The following is a 27,217-nucleotide window of genomic DNA, read 5'->3' as shown; positions in this document are numbered from 1 at the left end:
GTTTGCTTGTAATCATTCGCAGTTCCTCACACAGCGTGCTTATTGTTCATTTGATGCCAAATAAGACTTTTCCAAACAAGGCAAATCTGACTCCAACCACGCTTCGGATTCAATGTAGTTTACAACATAATTATTATTTAACCGTTTAACCCAGTTTTCTGTGATAAAAAGTGTCGTCCATTTTGTTGTGATGTCGTTGAGCAGAATTTTTCAATCACAATAAGGTTTACTTCTTACCTCTTTGATAGAAATAGGCGAAGCTGCTCTAACTTCGCATCTTGAAGTTCGTACCATTTTTCGATTTCCAAATCGCTATAAATCATTAATAAATTTAAGATAAAAAGTAATTAATGATATTTAGCTGCTAGTCGACATTCGTTTATAACAATGGGGAAAGCTGAAACCTTTTTCTGGGGCGGGATTCGACCCAGGTCTCTGGCTGTCTCGGCAGATGCTCTGACAACTAAACCATCTGGACACGGTGGTCACCGCAGCTGTACAGACTACCATACCACGCTTCCCATCACACCCAAATTCTCAACTTTTCCACACAGTCTTCACATTCTGCCTATGCTAATTATCCTCATCAGTCACGCTGTCTCGCCGATTTCCTGAGGAGTTCGAATGTCGTGTGCATCTGCAGTGAATGGGATCACTGGCCAGTCTTGTCATAATTATATGTGTCATGTTGGTTCTTTAGGACATGTCCGGAAGAACAGACACCATTTTAAAGCTGCGGCCATTGTTATTCAAGACATAAAGCAGTTAGTGACATTTAGCGCTAGTGGGCATTCATTTATATCAATGGGGGGTTGAAAATTTTTACCTGGCTGGTATTCAAACCTGGGTATCCTGCTGTCTATGCAGATTCTCTGATCACTGAGCCATCAGGACAGTGGTCGTCGCAACTGCACAGACTACCTACCCTAGCATGCTTCCTGTTAGACCCAAATTCCCAAGTTACCCACATGCTATTAATGTAGTGCTCCTTGCCCATTATCACCCATTCCCATGAGTTCGGTTGCGGTGTGCATCTGCACTCAGGGTATCATTGGCTAGCATCATCTTAATTATATATGTGGCGACTGTTCTTGTGGACGTATCCTAAAGAAAGACATCATTTGATAGTGCAGCTAACATGGTCCAAGACACAAAGGAATTAATGACATTTAGCTACAATTGGCACTGATTTACATCAATGCGAACTTGTCCAAAGTAGCAGACACCATAGATCCGAAAGAGATTCCATGCCAATTCTTGAAATTGAAAATGTACACAGCAGCAAATCTGTATTGCTAAAGGCTAATATTAGGACATGAATGGGAATATACCTCTTTCCTGAATTTCCTTCGTTACTTCACCGCCAGCTTGGCATGGCTAATTTATTGAAAAACAGCTTCAGAATTAATAAATGAAACCCCACTTCATGTGGTAAAGCTTGCTTGCAAGGAAAGAATCTCCATTATATATTGGGACATTATATTTCGAAGAATTGTTGAACAAAACTGTTTTGAGAGTCCTTCTGTTGAGGACAACACATTGTCCGACCACAGCCATACTGAAAAATGTATACTTACATATTCCCGAAACTTATAAAACATAAGGCAATACACTGGAAAATGAAAGTACTGTACCCCGTATGTCTCTGAACGAGGGGATATAACTCAGAACTGTCATAACACTATTTCAGTAAACAGGATAGAAGTGATTTGTATCAGAAAGATATTTTGCTTCGTGCTATGTTTGTAGAGCTCTCAATAATTTTGTAGCTGGTTTGGACATTAAACTGACTTGCCATGAATTTATTATTCGTGGCACATCCAGTTTCCTGATCCACCCAGACTGCCCCGTTAGCACTGCTGTCGTGCTAGCGCTTGGACAGAGGCGCGGTGGGCGGAATTTGTGGCGCTCCTGGTGCCACTACAAGCTTTCATGGAACAGCGCAAGGAGGGAGAGAGCTGTCTCGTGCTCCGCTTCACACGTCGTACATCTCCCGAAACCCAGTGCCGTGACTTCACTATTAGATAGCCTATGGCGCATCATCAACAATCAGAATAGGGTGCGGAGAGCGCTAAGTTTCATAGGGGTTTGTGGTGCAGCCTTCAGCTGGAGCCATGAACCAAAAGGAGCAGAGGCAGGCGTATGGAAAAGTTTTGGATGGCGAGGAACGAAGCAGTGCCCCATAAGCCTCTACAAGTTGGTATGCTGCAGAGCTGTCACTAGAATGTCACTAATGATCAGAACGGCATGTTCCCATTGTATGGACACATAAACGTAATGGAGCAGCTAGTGTCTTTTCCGAGACGAGAGGATGGCGAGTCAAGTGGAAGAGGAGAAATGTGCTTCTGCATGACAGCACGACCATTACCTGCATGCATCTGTAGCAGACGGTTGCATTCTGGTGGTTAAACAATTCAGCGTAGAGTTCAGGGCGGAGTACAAACAGTTCTTTGAGTGTGCTGATTAACAAGTGATATTAGGAACTGCAGGCAGTGGTTATTGTCTGACAAGTTGTGGTTTTTATTCGATGACGCATAGTGTGGGCAGATATGTTCTCTAAAAGAGAGAGCCATCAATCTTGCTGAATTGCATAACGTGAGCGTGATAAATTTGAGTTATACAGAAAGCGATCTAGTTTTTATTAATCTGTGAGCATAACTGATTTGGTGATGCTGTTTGTGGAAAGAAAGTTAGTTTATTATTTGCTCTGAGCGAATCACAAGTTAGTATGTTTTATTGTATATCAGTTTATTGAGATGTATGCGCAATAAGCTTGGTAGTGGGTTTGTCGTAGCTTGTAGTAGTAGCTAGTTAGTGATAGCAGTACTGATAGTAGTAGTTGTAGTAGTAGTAGTAGTAGACCAATATTGAGTTATATGCTATGTAAATAACGTCTGACAGTTGTTTTAGTATTAATGGTTAATTACACATGTTATATGTATGTATAGCGTTTCCTGTCTGTAATTGTTAGTGCTGTTGCATGATTCTGTTCGCTGTGTCAAATTCTTGACTTTGATTCTGTTTATTAGACTGAAGGCATTTTAATTGTATTCTCTCGACTGAGCCTTGTTTCCAAAAAGTTTTCGGAGTGGAATTTAAGTTCTGTTTCATTGTCGCTTTATTATTTGTTTACCATCAATATGAATTTCACGTTTAATAAATTAAATGTTATATGAAGCCCAAGTCTACAAATCCCCCAGCACAAACCCAAATGCCACAAAACCTACTCAACACTGTTATATACATACATGGGACGAAATGAATTAATCTTCCAACAGAGTCGAAGCAATATTTTTTTTGGCATATGTACCATGTTTACTGAGTCAGCAGCCGAGGTCTGTCACACATTCCAGTGCAACTGTACTCCTCTCTCAAGAAGCCGGTTTAAATCCCGATAAGGAAGAGTGATTCATCGGCAGGCACCTGATCATCAGTGTAGGGAAAAATAGTGAGATTAAGTTCAAGAAGCTTGTACAGTGTGCCGACGTCGTGTATTAATAACTGAACAACTTCAAGGACGCCATGAAGTAGCTTTAATGGTGGCCACTCCTTGAGGTAATTGCGATAAGTATTAGAATTCGGGAAACCAGTCTACAATCTTCGCACTTTCACTTAGAAAACATCACACTTCATGTACCCTTAGGTGACAGAAGTCTTTGGATAGCGATATACGCATACACAGATGGCTGTACTAACGCGTACACAAGGTACAAAAAGGCAGTCATTAGCAGAGTTGTCAGTTGTGCTCAGACGATTCATGTCAAATGGTTTCCGACGTGATTGTGAATACACGATGCGAATTAGCTGACTTTGTACGCAGAATGGCACTTGGAACTAGACCCATCGAACATTCCATTTCGGAAATAGTTGGGGTATTTCATATTCTCAGTTTCAATAAAATGGCGACAATACAAAATTTCAGGTGTTAGCTCTCATCACAGACAACGTAGTGGCCGACGGTCGTCAATTACCGACCGAGAGCAGCGTCATTTGAATAAAATCGTCGCTTCTAAAAGACAAGTAACGTGGCGTGAAATAACCACAGTCGTCAATGTGGGATGTAGGACGAACATAGCCGTTAGGACAGTGCGGTGAAATCTGGCGTGCTGGGTTACGGCAGCAGTAATCGAGGCGAGTGCAGCATGTCATCGCCTGAAGCTCCTGTCCTGGGTTCATGAACATATCGGCTGGTCCTCAGGTGACTAGAAAACCGTGGCCTGGTCAGATGAAGCCAGATTTCAGTTCGTAAAAGAGTATCACAGACCTCACAAAGCCATGGACGCCAATAGTCAACAACATACTCTTCAAGCTGGTTGTGGCTGCTTAACGGTGTGGGCTGTGCTTACTCGGATGGAGTGGGTTCCAGTTATGTTCGGCTATGTGGAGACCATTTGCAGCCTTTGAAAGACTTTACGTTCCCAAACAGCGAATGAATTCCTATGGATGACAAAGTGCCACGTCACTGGGGCAAAATTCTTCGCTATTGATTCGAAGAGCTGGACAATTCGAGCGAATGACTTGGCCACCGAGACTGCCCGACATGAATGCCATCTAACAATTTGACATCAGCGATGCTCGATAAAAACATTAGTTGTGGTGTCACATATGGTCTGGCTGCAGTTCGTGTTTTAGCTGCTCTAATTATTGAAGGCTTCAGTGTTCCAATTTACTACTGTTCTAAATGAAGTGACACTGGAAGATCGTATTGTGATGTTCCAGTTGTGGAAGGTTCTATGTTACAGAGTCACTGCAAAGTCACATTGTGTCACTGTAAATGTGGAAGGATCTATGATAAAAATTACTCCCCAAGTACATGCTCTTTTACTATTAAGTTTTATTAACCTGAATAACTTTTCTTATCTTTTTTCTCTGCTGAACTAGTGTACTTGGATTTGGTTAACCAGTCTCTCCTTCCCTACATTCCAGCATGGTATAGGCATTTCCTGTGCTATTCTAATTTATTATTTCTTGCTACTCTTAGTTCTGATTTGAAAAATTAGTCTTAGCTTTTGAATGCCTTCTCTCATCCTTCATCTATACGTTAGTAAGAAAATAGAGTCTTGAATATTTACCCAGCTGCATTATTTATTGTTATAATTAGTAATGAATTAGTTGTATGTTTGCTGATTTCCATTGTACATTCTCTTCATTGTTAAGGCTGCGTTTATTTAAAATATCAGCATCAGTCAGCCGACAATTAATGTAAGATACACCGCTCATCTTTCGTTAGATAGTGTTTCTCACTGCTGATATCTCTAAAGAACAAGCTTGTCTCACCCAGCTTGCCTCACCCAGCTCCAAATGACGGAGTTGCTAGTAAAACCATGTTGTTTCATCCCCTATTGTATAGGCTGACCTGCATGACAAGACTGTTATGCAGGAACAGTATTCACATGCCAAATGAACCTGCTATGCAGTGAAACCTACAAATGAAGGCAAGAAACAATTTTCGAGAGCCCTAATATGTAGGCTGCCCTGCATGACAGATGTGTTGTGGGAGCTTTGTTGAAATGTACTGCAGAAGCTGCAAGTTCCAATGAAGGTGGAGAGGTTGAATTGGATATAGGAAGGGATGGACACAGGAAGTGGGGTGAGGGACAGAGGGGGTAAAGGTGAGATGCGTAAGGCAGGTGGAAAGAGTATGTGGAGTTGTAGATGGAAAGAGATAGGGAGAGGAGGAAATAGTTATAGTGAGGACGTAGACAAAGAATGGGGAATGAAGAGGGATGGAGAGTGGGGAGGAGGTCATAGATTGAGTTGGGCGGATGAGGTAGACAGAGAAGAAGGGGTGGACACAGAGAAGAGGAGGAGGAGGTATGTTCAATATCTGTATTGAACGCTTCTGTGGTAGAATAAGTGGGGAAAGTCAAGTAAAAAATATAACTGATAACTGAAGTTGCCAAGTATTTGTGACCTCACAACATCCAGTCACTTACCGCTTCTCATATTTTTCTCACCAAAATAGTTCACCATTCCATCGACGTCTATGTCAATAGAGACTGTGTACAAGTCCGAAAAGGAGAAGGAAATGAAGAAACTCGCGGATCTCCTTCTCAAAGGAATACTGTCCGCATTTGCCTTATGTGATTCAGGAAAACGTCGCTAAATTTAGAACTGAATGGCCGGAATGGGAAGGGACTCCGATTCTCACCAAAGCGAGTCAGTTATGTTAACCACAGCGTCAACTCATTCTGTGCGTAAATTATGGGTTTAATCAATACCGTAAGAAACATATTATCGTTTTGCCGCTTCATCTGTGTCAACGATAGTTATTTGTTCCCGAGAAAGATGAGTAATTCGTGGAGTGACAGCTTTGACGCATCAACTTCAAACCTATAAGCATAGGTGTCCCGCTTGTAGTCTATATCTGCCACACAGTGAGACGAATAAATTGCTAAAAACCATATTTACAAGTTGAAAAAAGTTTCCGTTCATCTCGTTTAGTGTCGTTTCAGCTGATTCCGGTGCAGTGAGGTTGTTCTTTCTCTGCACGTAAAGGACTGACAGATCATAGAGTGTTAAGCACAGTCACACAGTTGTTGCAGTAAAGCTATCATTCCGCATCATTCGTCATGCCGTGCCGCATGGGATTAGCCGAGCGGTCTTCAGCGCTGCAGTCATGGACAGTGCGGCTGTTCCCGGCGGAGGTTCGAGTCCTCCCTCGGGCATGGGTGCGTGTGTTTGTACTTAGGATAATTTAGGTTAAGTAGTGTGTAAGGTTAGGGACTGATGACCTTAGCAGTTAAGTCCCATAAGATTTCACACACATTTGATTTTTGAACATTCGTCATGGATTTTGACGTGCCTCGGAATGGCCTGTGTCTCGAATACTGAACTCACGACAGTCAAACAGGAGGTCTGTCACAGATATTTAGGAAACCAAATTCGTGACTGACAGTTTGATCATGCCATTTGGTAACTGTTATTTTCTCGGCGGAACGTCGAAAGTAGAAAAGAAGATCATGAAGGGAAATTGATTTCCTACGTCAATGTTTTTCAAGTTTAGTTAAGTAATTTTCATCGGGTAACCGAGCTTTTACTGAAATAAGTTGATTGGCTGGCGCACGATAATGGAAATGAAATATTTACAACGCGTCGGGGGGAGTAATTAAGTCTCGGATGAACAACGGCAGGAATTTTGGAGCCTCTAGGGTATCGATAATTGTCCACCAAATTCGACTGTGTGGCTCATTACTTATGAGAAGGAAGAGACCAAATGCTCTCTTTTTTTCGGAGACTGCAGGATACTTCCGCCTCGTAAAATAGCATTGGTGTTCCACTCGAGGATGTAGAAGACTGAAATATTTATCTTAGCAAAGGAAAGGGGAAGGCACGCGCAGTGCAGCTCTTTAAAAGCCCAGCTCGGGCCCACAGCCGGCTGTGCGGCGGCAGAGTCCTCAGACGACTGCCTGCGGCTCCTGCGGCAACAGCAGGAGAGGTAAGCTCACAGCCGTGGCTCACGCATCGAATTTCTGTTTCACATCACTGCACTATACGGTTGCTAAAAAGTTCTTTGTGCAGGAAAAAATTGACAGAAAAAACTATTGTCTTCAAACGGTTTTACGTCCTGTATAGAATTGCACAACTTCGGCGTATTATTTTGTGTCTCGATTCTGGCTGTCACACTGTTTTTCTTAATCTTCGTACCTTAAAGAGAGAAGGGAGTTAGGTTTAGAAACATAATGTGAGTCCGTCAACAAAAATCCCAATATACAAACTTGCTCTTGGCCTTTAATTAGAATTTCTCTCTTCAATGGATGTTATTTTGGCAGACCTAATATATTACTAAACAAATTTATGTTTTTAATAACATATAGGAATATCCATTTTTCAAACAAAGTTTCCATTTACGTTAAACCAGTCTGCAGACAGATCGAGGAATAGAACAACATCCTGCAAACCTGTAATGAGTCCAGGCTGATGATAGTGCTGATATTACCAGCAGCCCAATATAGCGTTTACAAGTGATATTTATAGGTTTTTCCTAAAAAGATAATACAAATGACTAAGTCCTTTTTCTTGTAACACAACGTCGGCAATATTTTCTAATGGGTATTTCAACAAAAATGTGACATGCAGAACTTAAAACTATGTGGCAGGTAATTAATCATAAATCTTAAAACCACAAAAGTCGACAAAAGTCAGGGCTCGGCATTGTTTAGAAAACGAGTACAGCTACTGATTATAATTACTTATACATAGATTTGAGCAAAGATTTTTTTGTTGTATAGGTCAACCTAATAAATTTTAATGACTTATAGTTTAATTAGTGTGTTAAGTTTGGGAGAAACGGATGGACAGTTCAATCACAACAATCCTCAACAAATCGCAATTTTGTGTGACACGTTTCGCATGTCTTTCATTGTTATTGTTAGAGGAAACGCCAAGGAAAGTGATAATTTTTCTATAACTTCGGAAATCGTGTTAAAATAATCAGTTGACAAAGAAACAGTTTTATACATTATGGGTACCTTTGTTGTAATCTCATTTGTAAAATATGTAGAAAATACTTCCTTGAACATTAAAGAAAGAAATCCGTGCGTGCAATATACTTCCATCATAACAATATTTTGTTAGTATAATAACAAAAATATGGACATGTAAATTACTAGATGTAGCTTAACCAAAAAAACTACAAAGTGCAGAAATTAACATCAACAGCTATTGCTTTGACGACGGAACAGACATTCCGGCCAATCTAATTCGCTGGTTGAAGAACATTCCAAATAAGGACTTTTGTGACAAGTTTCACGTGACCATATGAAGGTTCTGTGGGTTGTTCTTATGTTGGGAGAGGCTATGTATAAAAGCACAATTTAAAATTTTCTCTATAAATTTTTGTTGTATTCTTCCGGTCATTTTGCACTATCGAAATGTTCTGTCTTACTCATCACGAGAGTGTTGCCATAACAGTGAAAAAAAATTTTTGGTAAAACCTGTCTGTACCACCAATATAAGATTAGCTCACAATTTTCTATTCCAGTTCTTCGCGAACTTAAAGGATGAATGAGCTTTTATGTAAATACTAGATAACGTTCTCTTACATAATATTTAGTAAATAATTGTGCAAGTTCCGCTCTCTAATGCCTACTAATCCCATTGGTATTACGTGATTCTCCTTTTTGTATGTGTCAAAGTGACCCATCAACAACCTCTGAAATATTTTGTAACGCATTAATTCTCGTAATTTGCTACGAGATTTGCTATGCACCCTAGAACTGCGGAAGTTTAATTATTTTAAAAAAGTTTAATGGTTCTTAAAGAAGCTGAAATTCCTTAATAACTCGTTTGTAATTTTTTGTGATTCGACAATAAAATCGTAGACCTGCTGGTCGTAAAGAACCCAGCAGTTACGGAGAGAAGAGTGCCATTCATTGTCTAGGGAAATAATGTTACTTTACCGCTCCTTTACTTGCGTGCCTTAAAATAAGTTATTCTTACTTTGGGGTATACTGAGTAACAACACTGGAAAGCATGATATCGATAGTGTTTCATCTGAGCCCGTCTGTATAGCCAATCATGTTAACGCCTCGCTTTCGGCATTCGGGGACGCGAGCCGGTACCGGATTGAATCCGTTCCGAGAATTAAAGACGGCGGTTTGTGAGTCGACTATCCTGGACGTGATTCTCAGACGGTTTCCAACGTCCAGATGCATAAATACATAGCTGGTATCTTAGTCCAGCCTAAAACGCTACGCAAACATTTACAAAACGCTCTACAATTCGAACATGAGATTTACTCTGGACGCAAGCAGATGAAATACCGGTTTCTGCCGCGGAGAGGGGCTACTGCTGGCATATGGAAGGGCATCCGGTCACCTACTAACATTAGCACAACCCGTAAGAACGCCACCCCGCATAGAAACAGGAACAGGCGTGGCGAAAGAAAATCATGTTTGAGCTACATTTTTTCTCGGGCTGAAACCAGTATGTGACAGGATTATCAAGTGTAATGGCGTGAATAACTTAAAGGTGACGACTCATCGGAAACGATAAGGAGATATACAGACGGCTGTAGTATAGCGTACACAAGATATAGAGGGGTTGTGCATTGAGGGAGATGTCATTTGTTTTATCGGAAAATGTATCATACATGATTGCGACCGCACGACTGTGATCAACAGATGTTGGAGTTCGAGCTTGACGCGTGGGACATTCCATGTCGGAAATTATTAGGAAATTCATTCTTTCAAGATCCACAGTGTCAAAAGTGTGCCGACAATACCACATTTCAGGCGTTATCTCTCACCACGGAGAGCGGAGGAGCTGACAACCTTCACTTAATGACTGAAAGCAGTGCCGTTGCATCGAGTTATCAGTGCTAACAGACAAGCAATACTGCGTGAAGTAACTGCAGAAAGCAACAAAGGACCTACGACGAACGTATGCGTTAGGACAGTGCGGCGAAATTTTGCATTAATGGGCTGTGGCAGCAGACGACTGACGCGAGTGGTTTTACTGATAGCACGACATCGTCTGCAGCGCCTTACTGGGTTCATAGCCACATCGTTTCGACCATAGACGACTGGAAAAACTGTGGCCTCTTCACATAAGTTACGATTTCCGTTGTCAGGTTGTCAGGGTGCGACTGTGGAGCAGACTGCACGAAGTCATGCACCGAAGTTGTCAACAAGGCACTGTGACTAAACAACGGTGTGGGCTGCGCTAACATGGAATGCACTGCGTTCCCCGGTACAACTGAACCGATCATTGACAGGATATGGTTATGTTCTGCACCGTGGAGGCCATTTGCAGCCATTCATGGACTTCATGTTTCCAAGCAACGATGGAATTTTTAGGGATGACAATGTGCCATATCACCGGACCACAGTTGTTCAGTATTGATCTGAAGAACGTGCTGGAAAATTAGAGCGAATGATTTGGGCACCCATATCCTCGGATATGAATCCAGTCGAACATTTTTGGCACTCAATCGAGAGGAAAGGAGTGCACAAAATATTGCACAACAGTTTCGTAACTATGGATGGCTGTAGAGACAATATGACTCAATATTTCTGCAGAGGACTTTCAAAGACATGTAGAGTACATGCCAAGTCGAGTTGCTACACTATTCCGGGAAAAATGGGGCCCAACACGATATTAGGATATATCTTCTAACTTTTCTCACTTCAGTGTATTTCTAACGATCACTTTTTTCAATGTATTCAGATGTTTCAGTCTTGTATATCAGTGGGCAAGTTGGTGGCACGTCTGTTCGCATTTGAAACTTAGTATATAGCTCGAAAATGACGAAACTTGAGGGAAAAAACCATTCCGCTACACTTTCTTATGAATATGGACGTGCCTTTTTGATAAAGTACCATTCCCGCGTCTTGACTTAGTTTTTAAATTTGCACTGGCTTCTCTTGGTGAACCAACTGGTACGTGTTTGCTTCTTAGAGACATACAGAATGAACTTACAATCCGTATTCCTACCATGTCTGATCCAGTATCACAGCCTTATTAATGATATCTTAAGGTGTGTCCCGAAATGAATGTCTGACATACGCATTGAAACTGCGAATTTCTAGAATTTTTCGTAGATTTCAGCCGTTTTGTTTTATATCATCTATCATTGTTTCTTGACTACGTGTTTACCCAAAAATGTATGTTGTTTTAAATCTGCAAATATATTGCGTGTGCAGAGTTTGTGTTGAAGCACTGCACCATAACGGCAGACCTTCATGTTCAAGAAAAGATGTGTTAGGAAAATATTTCGGTTATCTCAAACGAGTTTCTTTAAATACGGAAGTTCCATTTTTATTTGTTTATTTTCATTACATTTTCACAGGTGCGTTAACCAATATACGCAGATGGAGAAAATTCGAAACACCAAGGAGTTGTGTCGTATAGGAGAAATCCTGAAGAGATGGCGCACATTTTCAAAATCACATATGTGAAGTCCCGTGGCGAACTTGTACAACTGAACACACCAGCTGTCTATCGGATAAAACTTTTTCGGTTTTTTCAATTTAACGTTAAAATATAATATTTGACCACGAAAATATTCTTACATTGCAGCGCCTACCCTTTACGGTAGGAACGATATACCACATCTTAAAAAACCGCAAAACTGCCCTGTTTTTTAAGTGAAATGTTGTATATATACACTTATTTTGTCACAATTCGACGAATAAATTTTAAGTGACTGGGCGATATACATATTCGGCAATAATGATTAGTATTGTGCACTGATCTTCATGAGACTGTGTGAACATCCTAAAAATGCATCCTAAATCAATTGAACCAAAATACAAGAAAAACAGAAATGTGCTCACTTATTTGACACTGTTATTTGATTTACGCGCAAGTATCCCTAACTCAAAAGTGTGCGGCAGATGTACCGCAGTTTACTGCGGCATGTATCCCGATGTGTATGGGAGAGACGCCGTCCCTTATAAATTCATGACCTTGATAGCGAAGATGGCAGCAATAGAATCACAACCTACTGTTGCTACAATTACTCAAACATTTGGAAATATGTGACTATTTAGCTCAGACTAATAACTAATCGTGACTCTGAAAAGATTTTGAAGGCATATTTATAGATTTACCTCGGTTATGCTCCCCAGAGCTTATGGAAAACTTAATCGATCGAAACGTGATTTTTTATGGCTTGGCATCCACTGAGCAACGGTAGTGCCGATTGGCGGACACTGCGTCGGAAATTGCCGAAACTACGAGGGGTGCACAGTCTAAACTGGAACGACGCCTTTCCCGGATTTACCCTAAAGGAAAGTTGATAGGGCGTGTTTCTACATATGAAAGACGATTTCTATTAAAATTTCGCACCGGTCGGATAATAGTGGCGCTAGTAGCGTACAAATCAGGTTTGCTGTAAATACACGCTGTAACAGTCGTGAGAGTTGATTACCTTTGAGACTGGACATGCTGAGTTGATGTCATTTCATTCTTCCGACTGCTTTTTTGGTTGCCTCCACCATTTCGTCACATGCGCTAAATTTTTCATTACTACACAGCTACAATACAAAACATACACGTCCCTCTCTCCACTATTATCCTCTTCAATTCTTTATACGATTTTATCCCCATATCTTCTTTGATGTTATCAAAATACGTTGCTCTTGGCCTGCCTCTGGGTTTTCCCCTAAAACTTTTCTTTCAAATATATTATCTAGGAACTTGTTGTGTCTCATTATGTGCTCTATCATTTTTTTATTTTCTTCCTCCTATATAATTTAGCAGCGTTCTGTTCTCATTCACCTCTCTTAAGACCTGTTCATTACTTTTTCTATCTACACATAACATACTATACAACATAATTTTACCTTTCCCTGCAATTCTATCCATCTGGCCTTTCCGGCGTCAGGTTACCATTTCTTGATTGTCCCACTTACGAGTTACCTCTTCTTGTGTGGGTCTTCAATAGACTTGTTTCGTGACTTGCTTTTTTGGTACATCTGCATTCGTATATGTACCTGTCCGTTTCATTTTTACCTTTCTTCAGTAGCAACACATTTTAAACGGTCGTAGGTCCTTCTCCAGAATTCTCTTGGATTTCATTCCGCTTCCATACAATGGTGTGCCCCAGACGAAAACTTTCCACAACTTGTTCCACATTTCAGTACAAATATGTTATACCAGTGGAGCACCTTTGAAACCTTCCCGTCTCCTCTATATCTTAGTGAAACCTTCCGGTCTCCTCTATATCTCTTTTGTTACGCAACCTTCCCTACTACAATAACCTATTAAACCTTCCCTTAGGATGTTTATCTCTTGCTTAATAATAAGAAATGAAATCTTCCCTTTGAAATTAATTCTCTTCCTCAATCTTCGCATACAAATTTAAATGCTGCTTATTAAAAGTGATTTTCTGATTATTTCGACGAAACATAGAATGTATCGTCGTTGTGGCCCTCAGTCGTTACGTGCAATAGCCCAAAACTGTTCCTTTCCTTTTTTACTGTTACTGCATCGCCATCTGACTGTTACATCAAAATGCGACATGAACATACTTACTCTGTTTTACTATACTCTATTAGCTGCTGGTGAGCTGTCAAAGTCGCCGTTATTCTTTAATTAATTTGACTGAAGTTACGTAATTCATAGTTTAACTTTTCCTTTACAACAATTAAATTTTGCTAAGTTTTACGGTGATGGTTTTTGAGATGGATTATAATCAGTAATGCAATATTGCTGGCAAAATTAATTATATTCTGAATGAAATGATTTCACAAACGTTCAAATGGGACTTACTTTTTGCAATAATCTTACAACTAGCATTGCGCAAACATACCTTCAGTATTCTTGAGTTTCTCAAAAAAATAATTCAATAATATTAGTTCCTCTTTTGATAATAGTTAACTGATGTCTCTGTACATCTGCTTATAATCTCTTGTAAATCATAGCTGGTGGCTGGCAGGCAGACCGCTCCTCTCAACCTCTCGCTTCAGACCTGCTACCGACTCTTCACATCTCGCTTACTACTGACTTCCTACGAACGCTAAAGTGTAGTCTCTCCCGCCAGGCCGGCCGAAGTGGCCGTGCGGTTAAAGGCGCTGCAGTTTGGAACCGCAAGACCGCTACGGTCGCAGGTTCGAATCCTGCCTCGGGCACGGATGTTTGTGATGTCCTTAGGTTAGTTAGGTTTATCTAGTTCTAAGTTCTAGGGGACTAATGACCTGAGAAGTTGAGTCCCATAGTGCTCAGAGCCATTTGAACCATTTTCTCTCCCGCCAACAATGCTTTCTAGTGCAGACAATACCTGCTACCATTACAAAATGTATAAATGCGCGGTCTTTCCCGCTCTTTTCTTAAAATATATCCATACGCGGTCTCTCCCGCTCTTTTTAAAATTATATCAATGTGCGGCCTCTCCCGTCGACAATACTTTGGTGCAGTCATTCCCTGCTACCACAATTATTTCCAAAATGACAGATATTAATTGTTCCTACTTAATCCTATTAATAAAATATAAACTTCTTTCATAAATTGTGGTTTGACAATAGACAATAGAAATATACAAGTCTTACACCTTTATTGAAAACAGATTTCCTCGCCTTCAACAACGAAAGGAATGGATACCCCCAAAGCGCCCCCAACGTACTGCTTGCAGAATATAAAGGCTGTATTTCCTAGCACCTAAAATACGTTGATGGTTTATTTACACAGTGAGGGTCGACGCGACGCCCGCCCACGATGCAGTCCGCGCCTGTGGAGCAGCCGGCGGCGGCGGCAGCGGCGGCGGCAGCGGCAGCGGCGGCACAGGAGGCGTGCGACCTGGACTACCTGCTGACGTTCCTCCACTGGACGGGCACCATGCGCCACCCGCGCGCCGGCCCGCTGGCCTCCCGCGCCTACCAAGCGGCCAACGCGGCCGTGACGCTGGCCTTCGTCTACTTCGTGTGCTCGCAGGCGGTCATCCTCTTCCGCGGGGGGACGTCGGACTTGGACAGCTTCACGCTCACCCTCAGCCTCATAGACACACAGGGCACGTGGCTGGTGCGCATCAGGCACATCGCCGCGCTCCAGCCTCAGTTCCACAGGCTCGCCTACCAGGTCTCTGCTGTAAATTATACACTGCACACTCAGCTGTTTGTTGCCGGCCGCTGTGGCCGTGTGGTTCTAGGCGCTTCAGTCTGGAACCGCACGATCGCTACGGTCACAGGTTCGAATCCTGCCTTGGGGGACTGATGATTTCAGATGTTAAGTCATATAGTGCTCACACCCATTTGAACCATTTTTTCAGCTGTGTTGGTCCTTCAAACCGTCACGTGTCGTATCTATGCAAGATAATGTTAACAAACCAATGAGGGTTCAAATGGCTCTGAGCACTATGGTCATCATTCCCCTAGAACTTAGAACTACTTAAACCTAAGTAACCTAAGGACATCCATGCCCGACGCAGGATTCGAACCTGCGACCGTAGCGGTAGCGTGGTTCCAGACTGTAGCGCCTAGAACCGCTCGGCCACTCCGGCCGGCATCAATGAGGGGTTGGGTTGGTTTGCTTGGGGGAAGAGACCAGACAGCGAGGTCATTGGTCTCATCAGATTAGGGAAGGACGGGGAAGGAAGTTGGCCGTGCCCTTTCAAAGGAAACATCCCGGCACTTGTCTGGAGCGATATAGGAAAATCACGGGAAACCAAAATGAGGATGGGGGGGAGGCGGTATTGAACCGTCGTCCTCCCGAATGCGAGTCGAGTGTGGTAGACACTGCGCCACTTCGCTTGGTAAACAAACGAATCAACATCACTGAGATACAGCAAATAATATTTTGTGTACTGTCGGGACGCACTATTGTCAGTAACCTCTGTCTCACTCCACAACATAATTTCTTATCATAATAAATGATGCTTTTCAAGTTCCGTCAGAAGAGGTCGACAGATAGGAATAGAATTCTTCATTGACACATTTGTATTTCAAGTTATGTGGTAAATCTCCTCCTTTACTATTATTTACTGTGTGGCAATGTTTTTACCTCCTACTCCAGTAGCCTCTTTAATTCTGTTTAGCACAATTTCCTCTAGAATGAGATTTTCACTCTGCAGCGGAGTGAGCACTAATATGAAACTTCCTGGCTGATTAAAACTGTGTCGGACCGACACTCGAACTCGAGTCTCGGTCCGGCACACAGTTTTAATGAGCCAGGAAGTTTCAATTTACTCTATTTCTCATGTAGATTTCGATTTCCAGATCCGTTACCAATGGGTCTGTTAACTTCTATCTACATGTGCTGAAGGCTCCCCAAGTAGTCCTTATTTCGCCTATTATTCTTAGTAATCCTTCATCCACACTAGCTCTATGCAGTATTGTGCAAAATATAAGGACATAAGAAACTTACGCATGATGTGTCATCGCCATTTAACATAACCATATAACATAACATTATATGACATAACATTTAACATAACATGACTAATGGACGGTGCATAGAAAGGACTGGAACATTATAGCACAGCACCTAACCGAAAGAAATACTAAATCAGACGAACAGACACATTTGTTCACAGGTAAGATTTACACTGAAGTCACCGCGATTTGTGATTGTCGCTGGGCGTTACAAAACGTGGGACGTCGTTCTTAACGTGTTTTCAACACGTGGGGGCAACACGTGCTCTGCGACGTGCTCCCTTGCTGGCCACAAGGTTGGTAAGACGTTCTTGTGGGAGGAAGGTAGATTCCTCCACCAGCACCGCTGACAAATTATAGCTGAATGGTCGTTTGGGTACATGTACGTGCTGCAGTATGTCTTAGTAGTGCACCCCATAGTGCTCTATGGGATTTCAGTCGGTAACGGGCAATCCAGTCCATTCCACGAACATCCAACAGCTCCTCGACTTGCACATTTCGATTCGGTCACGCACTGTCATCCACAAAAATTAATTCTGGGCTGAATTACTCCTGAAGACACGCACTTGCGTTATGAGGAGGGTGTCACGATAACGTTTCCCAGTGTTGTACCGTGTAAAAAAATTTGGTCAGAACGTTCTTTCAACATTATGCCTCCACAAAACATAACACGTGGACCCCTAATATGATCATGTTCGACAATGTTCCCCGTCCAGATTCACCACTCAGACTGAATCAGTTCGAACCCGAGAGGAGCACGCTGCCCCACATTTCGGCGATCCTGTCTGTATGCTTTTGTCTTAACAGCAAACGCTGCCATAAACGTGCGAGTCTCAACGGGCTGGTCGTCCGGCAAAGAGACCACAGCCATGCAGTCCCTGTGCCATTGTGCAGCTAGAAAATGCGTTCCTTGTAGACCTGTTAAGTTGGTTAAAATTGCACCCGCTTTTTGATGCGGGTGACTTCATGCCTTTTGCACTATCGGTCGTCTGCTGCCGTACTTGACCGTGGTCGACCATCGCCTGTCCTTCGCGTTGCAGTGCCTGTAGTTGGGAACGTTCCCCCTGCTTGTAAAACAAGCTGTGAGTAATACAGAACTCTTGGTCTAGAATCGTCACACTTCGTCCTTCTTCCGGTTTCCCGATGATTCCACCCCTGTGAAATAAGCCAAATGTGGTCTCCTGGCCATTTTGCAATGAAGTACACAACCACAATAACTACTCACTCATTGACACACAGTGTCTTTTTCCCATTTCTTGAGCCGGCTGCTGTGGGCGAGTGGTTCTAGGCGCTTCAGTCCGGAACCGCGTGACCGCCACTTCTTTGTATCACACTTCATTGCACATAGATTCTTCCTGACTAATGTCTTAAACTTCAGCCTCTTCATCACTACTACATTGTGATCTGAGTCTATATCTGCTCCTGGGTACGTCTTACAATACAGTATCTGAATTTGGAAACTGTACCTAAGCATGAGGTAATCTAATGGAAAGCTTCACGTAACACCCGGCCGTTTCCATGTATATCTCATCCTCTTGTGGTTCTTAAACAGAGTATTCGCTATTACTAGCTTAAATTTATCACAGAATCAATTACTCTTTCTCTTCTATCATTCCTTGTCCCAAGCCCATGCTCTCCTGTAACCATTTCATCCGCTCCTTCCCTTAACTGCGTTTCAGTCCCCCATGAATTTTATCTCCTCTTACACATCATATCACCCTTTCAATATCTTCATATGATTTCTCTATCTCATCATCTTCTCACAAGCTGCGAAATTCATTTCATAGACTACATTAATCAGACAATGTAGATCATCCACTGTTATGGAATTTTATCATTCTTTGCTTGCAACGGAGTACCTCAGGGTACGAGGGGCCCTCTCGGTCACGTTCCTCTACTTCCCGCCTGTGCGGAACTCTGACTTTGGCGCTAACAGAGGGCGCTGATTATGTGCAGAACTATATATCCTTTCATTTGTGGCTCCTTTAGCGATTTGTTTTATGTTGTTAAATGTTACCCTGTGCAATATCAACGGTGTTTAATATTTATGTCATTGTCTAGAATATTGGCACTAGAGCATATGTCAACCACTGTTTTTTAACTCTTCGTCTTTTTAACAATATTACTTTTGTCGTGTTCTTCTTTTTATTGCTTTTTATTACTGTAACACCTTTTTTTAATTTATAAGCTTATTACAGACTTTAACTATTGTATCCCCCTTTTATTTTCGCTGTTTCAATTAATTATTGAAAACTAGCGTATGCTGACATTAGCGACATCTGGTCACTTTACTACACAAACATCTTGTGGCTACTGTACGGCAGCTTGTTTTAAACAGTAGTTTAACTGACAACACGACTCGTGCATGTGATGTGATTTATATGTATTTTACGATGTTGGTGCTGATTCCGCATTTAACATTTGACAATGCCACTATGGCTGCAGTTCATTAGGACTTTGTTTTTATGAGACAGGTATGCCTCTTCACATTTAAAGTGCACAAAAATAAATTTTGTCAGTACTACTTTTCAATATGCTCTATGTATCGTTCTTAAGCTGTATATAGTTTGCGAGTGTATTTATATGTTTCCAATTTTTGCTGTATATCTGATGATGGTCATTAAAAACCGAAACCGGTTATCTGTTAAACAGAAAAGATTATGACCATAGACGTAAATTAAAGGAAACTTATCATCATCTTCTGCTTGCGACGTCGGCGTGTGTACCTGATCTATCGTTGTCGGTGTTAGTTTGCTGTAGATTCTGATGAGAACAACCCTATCACTGAACTGTTCACAGTAACATATTCCCTACCCTATCTTCTTACTAAAAATGAATCCTACGCCCGTTCCGTTAAAACATTGTCTGCTGCTACTGATATTACCTCACATGCATGTGTCCAGAAATCCTTGTCTGCTTTCCATTTCACTTTACAGACGCTTAATATATCTAGATTGAGCTTCTGCATTTCCCTTTTCTGACTTTCCCTACCATGTTCAAGCTTCTGGCATTCCACGTCCCGACTCGTAGGACGTTATCCTCTTGTTTGTTATTCATTTTTCTCATGTTCACCTCCCCATTGGCAGTCCACTCACAAAGATCCGAATGGAGGACTATTCCGGAATCTTTAACCAATGGGGAGATCATCATGACACTTTTTCAGTTACAGGTCACATATCATGTGGTTACACTTAAGTGCGTTTAATGCGGTGATCTTCATTGCCTGCTGTATCCCTATGCCGTTGATCACTGCTGATTCTTCCGCCTTTAGGAGCAGTTTCCCACCCCAAGGACAAGAGAGTGCCCTGAGCCGCTGTCTGCTACTCTGCTCTCTTTGACAAGGCCGTTGGCAGAATGAGGGTGACTTCTTATGCCGGATGCTTTCGGCACCAACTCTGATTATCAATCGAAATTTAAGCAGTGGCTGCTTTGAAACCTGCAACCGAAGAATTTTTGATTACTAATCAAAGACGCTACCCCTAGACTACAGGTGCTTCGCAACGACAGTATAAAAAAATTAAAGGTAACAAAAATTTGTTGCAAGCTGTAACTAGCAAAAAAGAATACATTTTTTGATGTTTACTATATATTTTACAGTGTTCACCAACATCTTAGCTAGCCCTTTTGCCAGGCAATATTGGGTTATATTGTCAGTTTCATTTGGCAACCCAACTTTTATCGTAAAATATGATGCGAATTTAATTATTTACACTTTTGAAAGTGAAACTGCCACAACTTATGGATAGAATTCGTCGTCCTAGATGCAGCACAACTGTCAGTGTGTCCACTGCTCTTCTGGCCTTCAATTTGACGGTTTTTCTTCGCAGTTCATGCACTCTGAATCTTCAACGATGTTCTCAAAGAGAAGTCTTTGGGGTCCTTGCGCTTCACACTGTTCTTTTCACTGCCTTCTCCTCGGCTGCTTTTCATTCTTCCTTGATTCTAATTTATTTTTCTTCTCTTTCTTTAATTGCCATTTCTAGCTCAATGCTATAAGAATTCGTTATAAATATTGCCTGGAACCCTTTCTTTCGGCCCATGCCTTTACGTTTTCCCGTGGCCAGATGAGACCACCGAGGTGGCTACTTTGCCCGTAATGAGCCCTTTACACAAAAGCTGTATATTCGTTAATATCACTACGGAAGTTTCAATAACTAAAGTAAGATTATGGTGTCAAGATATGAAACATTAAAGAGTTTCATTAAAAAGACACAAGTAACATTCCCTCTCCACAATAAACGCATAACTGACACAGTTAAGAGGACGGAATTGATTGCGTGACGAGCCATTTAGGGAGCATATGTTGAAATATTTTCCGCGCCATGAGAGTATCTTATAACACCGAGGACCTCAGCGGGCACTTTACCCTGTTCTCCATTACATCCGTAACTAAATTGTTTGCTTTGTTTTTTTTTATTTTAGCATTTATAAAGCTAGGCTCTCTAGGAAAGCATGATACAACTAACAAGGGAACTTATTAAGCCCGACATAAGACTGATTACGATTCAGCCTGCTCTTATTAGTGGAAATTGATAAGTCGTGTTTTCAACCCTCGCCGTTGTGACCTCCTGAAATCTGCTGCGGACACTTTCAGGGAGGTGTCTGAACGTCTGTGGACGTTCTTGCTCAAGAAATGTAAACAGAGGATGTTGTAATGTTAGACGTTGGAATCGGAGGAGAAGTAGGCATTGTAAATCATTCTGAAAGTGTTCCATTAGTTTCACGTTGGGAGTTTGAGCAGGCCAGTCCGCTGATTCCTTCCGCTGATTTCACGTACTTTTGTACACCTATCCTTTGCAATGATTGGCGGTTCTAGTTTCTCAGTACATGAGGTCTGCATTGTCTTGCATAGCTTTAGTTGTTGCTTCGCTTTTCCACTTCACAATCATTACAAGAAATGATATTGGATAGCTTCAGGAGGGTCGAAAAGTTCCTGATGGATTTGTTACACAGTTGACATTCAATGACTCGTCCACGTTGGAAGTAAGTGAACTCTTCTGACCGCACCACTCTGCTGTTAACGGTTCTCCACTGACTGCACAGTACCGCTCGTCCCCATTTATACAGGTGGCTACGCCTCTAGTTTCATCTAGCGATCAATCCCTCATTACATAGGTGTGCCCAGATACCTTTGATGAGATAGAGTATACGGAAGCCCTGTTACAAATTGAAGTAGGAATAGTGGGACATTGGTCGTCTGTATTACATTTGACACCCATTCATCCCCAGCTACGTTCACATATAAAGATATTTACTGCTAAGATGCTTTTGGAGTCGAATGAAGATGTTATAACGATGCCTCAGCGCTGCTTGCCAGGAGCTGCTTCGCAGCCAGCTGACATCCGCAAGATGCTCGCACCACATGTCCTCGCCAGCATGGCCCGAGTCGCAGCGACAACAAGTGCCCGCGACCTGGCGTCCGAATCTGCGGCCCTCACCTCAGGATGCCTCTCGTGTGTGTTGGAAGCCAGGTTGGCTGGAGTGGCCCGCCGCTGGCTGGCTATGGATCCCGCGTCGGCCTCAGAAGATCGAACCAATGACCCACCGTGAACTGGAACGCTGGCTCCCCATCTTCTGAAATGTGTAGCTGGTGGTGTGACATGCCCCACCATCCAGGAGATATGCCATACTTGAATGAATCTCATTAGAAAATGGCACCTATTTATATGTGGCCGTGCGTCCCTGTTTTGCCAAACACGCCGCTTCACGTCACGTATTCATAACACGCTAGGTTGGCTAATGGGCCCCTTCTGCCTGCAACTTGCGCCATGAAAAGTGCTGTGTGTGCCCTCTCTGGCAGTTCTACGCCCCTGTGGCCACTATTTGCCTTCACAACTGCTGATATGCGTAACTCACTGCAATCCGGCCTGCAGCTGGCTATAACTTATGCTCAGAATATGGCACAAAACTAATTTTCCCTATCCTAAACGGTCGTGCCGGTACAGCAGGGGTGAGTGAACCAGGCGTCTGCTGTAGAAGGCTGTACTCACAAGGGAACCTCCCCATCGCACCCTCCTCAAATTTAGTTACAAGTTGGCACTGTGGATAGGCCTTGAAAAACTAAACACATATCAATCGAGAAAACAGGAAGAAGTTGTATGGAACAATGAAAAAAATTAGCGAAATATACAAACTGAGTAGTCCATGCGCAAGATAGGCAACATCAAGGAGAGCGTGAGCACAGGAGCGCCGTGGTCCCTTGGTTAGCGTGAGCAGTTGCGGAACGAGAGGTCCTTGGTTCAAGTCTTCAATCGAGGGAAAAGTTTATTTTTTTTATTTTCAGACTATTATTATCTGTCCGTCCGTCCGTCCGATGCGAGGTAACTGCGCCGTAGTATGGGAACGCTACACCTATGATTTTGCGAAGCTGCGCAGGTACACAGAGAAGTATTGTTTACGTGATCGTGTGTCAATTATCAAAGTTCAGGCACTCACACATAATCAACTTCGCTCTCCAAAATTCCAGGACATGTTCAGATTTGCTTGGACATATGCAGGATTTGACGGTCTACACACGGAAAAATTTGAAAACGCTAAAAACATATGTTTTGACAGAGCACAGGGAGAACTGCGACTGTGAAACTGTTGCATTCATTTGTTGCAGTTTATATGACAAACTCTTATGTTTTCATCACTTTTTTGGGAGTGATTATCACATCCACAAGAAAACCTAAATAGGGCAAGGTAGAAGAATCTTTTTACCCATTCGCCAAGTGTACAAGTTAGGTGGGTCGACAACATATTCCTGTCATGTGACAGACATGCCGTCACCAGAGTCGTATAGAATATGTCAGACGTGTTCCCTGTGGAGGAATCGGTTGACCTATGACCTTGCGAGCAACTGTTTTCGGTTCCCATTGGAGAGGCACGTCTTTTCGTCTACTAATCGCACGGTTTAGAGGTGCGGTCGCAAAACACAGACACTAAACTTATTACAGTGAACAGAGACGTCAATGAACGAACGGACAGATCACAACTTTGCGAAAATAAAGAACGTAAACTTATCACCCAAGAGAAGACTTGAACCAAGGACCACACGTTGCGCAGCTGCTCACGCTAACCACGGGACCACCGCGCTCCTAAACTCACACTCTCCTTGATGTTGCCTATCTTGCGCGTGGACTACTCAGTTTGTATATTTTGCTTATTTTTTTTTCGTAGTTCCACACAACTTCTTCCTGTTTTCTCGACTGATCTGTGTTCAGTTTTTCAAGGCCTATCCACTGTGCCAACTTATAACTAAATCTGAGGGGGGTGCGATGGGGAGGTTCCCTTGCCAGTAACATTTGCTGAACGATCAATGAGGAAACACTTTTGGTAGCCCCTTGGTTCATTTGGAGGGTCAGATGCTCAAAAGTAGCACGTCTATTCGCCCGTACACACGTCTGTAGCCATCGTTGACTCCTGTCACCTGCGGCCCATAGTGCACCACAGTTGCCTCAAAGCCGGTTTTGGGTAGTGCCGTTTTGATATGCACCATATACTTTAACCAAAGTGGCATACGAACAGTTTACAAGCTTATCTGTTTCTGAAATGCGTCCTCCCTTTGCCTCAGAGCCCATGATTATGCTCTTTTGGACAGTTAAATCGCTCCGTTTGGGCATTACATCAACGACTGCACTCTTTTCCATGTCCCCTGACACGTATGATAGACCCTCCACTACTAGTGCTGTCACGTGCCATCTGTGAGTGCGTTATTGCACGTTGACGTGACACGTCGGCGGTGATCACATTAATCTGACTGGACTGTGTATTAGTACCACACCATGGCACTCTCATAACACAGGATAATCTTGCTCACACTTGGGTGTTCGTTTTATTCAGCTTTGGTTAATCCACTGATTTCCATTCCTTGCTTTGCTGCTATGCCTCGGGCTCATAGCATTACACCAGCACCCGTCCAAGGTCATTAGGAGGCTAAGGAACTCGTCTAGATTGGCTTGACACGGATGCAGCAATTAGGTCAGTGCTTCGGTTCGACGATATTTTATACAATGGTGCGAATAGTTGAGGAGCATTCTGAGTGCGGTGGCGTATGTGGTGAATGGGAGATTATAGGGGCAATAAATATCATATTAAAATGCACAAGACTTAGAAAACTAATCGTTAGATCATTTTCACTTTCTCGACTGTGTTGTAACCCGTCAGTCTTTGAGCACCAGTGTCTCGGCTTCCCCAGCGACTCCCCGCTCTTCACAGAGATATTGCCTGCATCTTCGTTTGTCGTCATTCTGATTTGTTTGACCATACTGGAAGCGTATGTGGCACCTAACCAGTTCTTATAATGATGTATTGGTGCATTGACGCTATCCTCTGTAGTGAAATGGTTCGTTTAGCTCGTAACCCAAGTATCTGGGAATACAAGTTGAAATATCTGAGGATAAGGAAACTCGGTGGGAAAAGGACGAGGAACTCTGGAAAATGACTGTGTCAGCAACAAAGTAGGATTGTGAACTACTACCGAATCCTTCGAGACACTAAGACATTGCCTATGTTGTGGAATCCCGCATGTACAATGTGGTCTGGTAGGCTTCTGTTTCCTAATGTGCCTACTGACTTTAGATTACTCTTATACATGCACACATTGTACAACATTACCATTCTGGCTAATTACTCTTAGCGACTCATTCACAACAGTATCTGCCATCTCAGCATTCATATTTGCAGTGTTGTTCCCCTTTAAACGCAGAGAACGAATTATCGCACGACAGTTGTCTTTATCACTTTGTTTTGGCATGCGACGGTACTGTGGTGCAAAGACTTGTATTTTTACCAGAACTACAAATATATACCAACAAACACAGAAAATATTAAATACTGGCTGTTGCTGCAGATATGTTCGGGGATGAGTAGCTTTCTTACGATGAGTGATGGTAATTTAGTAAGTAAGCTATTGTACGTTCAATAACGTCAGCTGTTCTCAGGTATCTGCCTGTTTGGGTGAGTGTAGCATGATGTATAAATTGCCCCTCTGTCCGTCATCTACACCAAGTATGTGACACACTAGAAATTTTTCACAGGGTTTGCTTTCACTCATGTAAAAAAAATTGTATTTTATCTCCTACTTAATACTTTTAACTGTCTACTTTCATTTATTTTACTTTCCAACATAGCCTAAGTTCTCCCTCGGCGTTCAAGAGATCTCCATACAAACTGCCATTGAAATAGGTTCAGCAGTTTAGTCATATAAAGGTAAAAAAGACACTTCCACGTTAATAAAATATTCAACTACGATATCTTCTTTCTGTGATCCGATTTTGATGAAATAGGGCCTATATGTTTCCCCAAGTTACACCCACACTACCTGTGAAAAACCAATGAAAATTCGTTTAGTAGTTTTGGAGATTAGCATGTTCAAACAGACAGACATGATGGTTTTAGACAAAATTTTGAATCACAGTATCTTCTTTTCCCGCTATGAGATTCTGACGAAGTAAAGTTTGTAAGTTGCCTCATACTACGCTTGTCACCTGTGGAAACACCATCAAAATTAATCTAGAACTTTTGTAAATTATCGTGTTGAAATAAACAGACATACACGACGGATTTACGGTTTTATTATTAATTGTATATCTACAGTACAATTTAATCGAGATTATAATGAAAACTTTAAGATAATCTCTCGTATTTAATCATTTCGTTGTACTCGTACAGTACAAGTTCACGTTAACGGACCACTTGTTAGGCTGGTATGACACTATCAAATTTCTTTGTCAAAGATTTGATCAAAGATATGATCAAATATTCCGTCAAATATATTTGACAAAGATCTTTGACGTAACGCTAGAAGGGGTATTATACTGTCATCATATTTTAAGTCAAAATTCAGGATGGCTGACAACAACAACTTGTTATTAACCGCAGCAGTTGCATGTACCACAATTGCACTGTGTGCACATGCGGAAGAGAAGCAGGAAAAACCAAAGCAAACATACCTGGGTGAAGCCGTCGGTTCTACGACGACACAATAAAAGCATTCAACAAAACTTGTTACGTGAGCTTATAGTGGAGGACGTCAAGTCGTACATCAATTACTTAAGAATGGATGAGCATATATTTCTGTATGTGCTCAGTGAAGTGTATCCTCATGTCACAAAGCACAATATTCACTTAAGAACTGCTACATCTGCAGAAGACAGTCTCACTGTAACACTCCGATTCCTTGCTACAGGAGATGGTTAGGTTAGGTTAGGTTAGGTCACGTTAGGTTAGGTTATGTCAGGTCAGGTATCCAATCTTCTTAATCTATTTTTGTATTCAGCCATAGCGTACGGATCTCCGTGCCGGCACGTTCACAGGAGCTCAGTCCGTCAGTTCACCTGATGATGGCGACATGTATGATCGCCGAAATATTGTGCCCGTTGGACACTGTAGACCAGCAGTACACCCGTGGATATTTTGATTAT

The 27,217-nt window shown here is 42.1% G+C and overlaps 1 protein-coding gene across 1 annotated transcript in view; it reads left to right on the top strand.

The window, feature by feature from the left end:
* Positions 1-15,159: 15,159 nt before the first annotated feature.
* Positions 15,160-27,217, top strand: part of LOC126195637 (odorant receptor Or2-like) — a 55,349-nt gene continuing 43,291 nt past the window's right edge. The window contains exon 1 of the mRNA XM_049934262.1: positions 15,160-15,519. Coding sequence (XP_049790219.1) covers positions 15,160-15,519 — 360 coding nt within the window. The remainder of the gene's footprint in view (positions 15,520-27,217) is intronic.

The sequence above is a fragment of the Schistocerca nitens genome, chromosome 7, assembly GCF_023898315.1.
Source record: "Schistocerca nitens isolate TAMUIC-IGC-003100 chromosome 7, iqSchNite1.1, whole genome shotgun sequence".
Taxonomy (NCBI): domain Eukaryota; kingdom Metazoa; phylum Arthropoda; class Insecta; order Orthoptera; family Acrididae; genus Schistocerca; species Schistocerca nitens.
The sequence above is the reverse complement of the archived record's forward strand: the minus strand, read 5'-3'. Positions and strand labels throughout refer to the sequence as shown.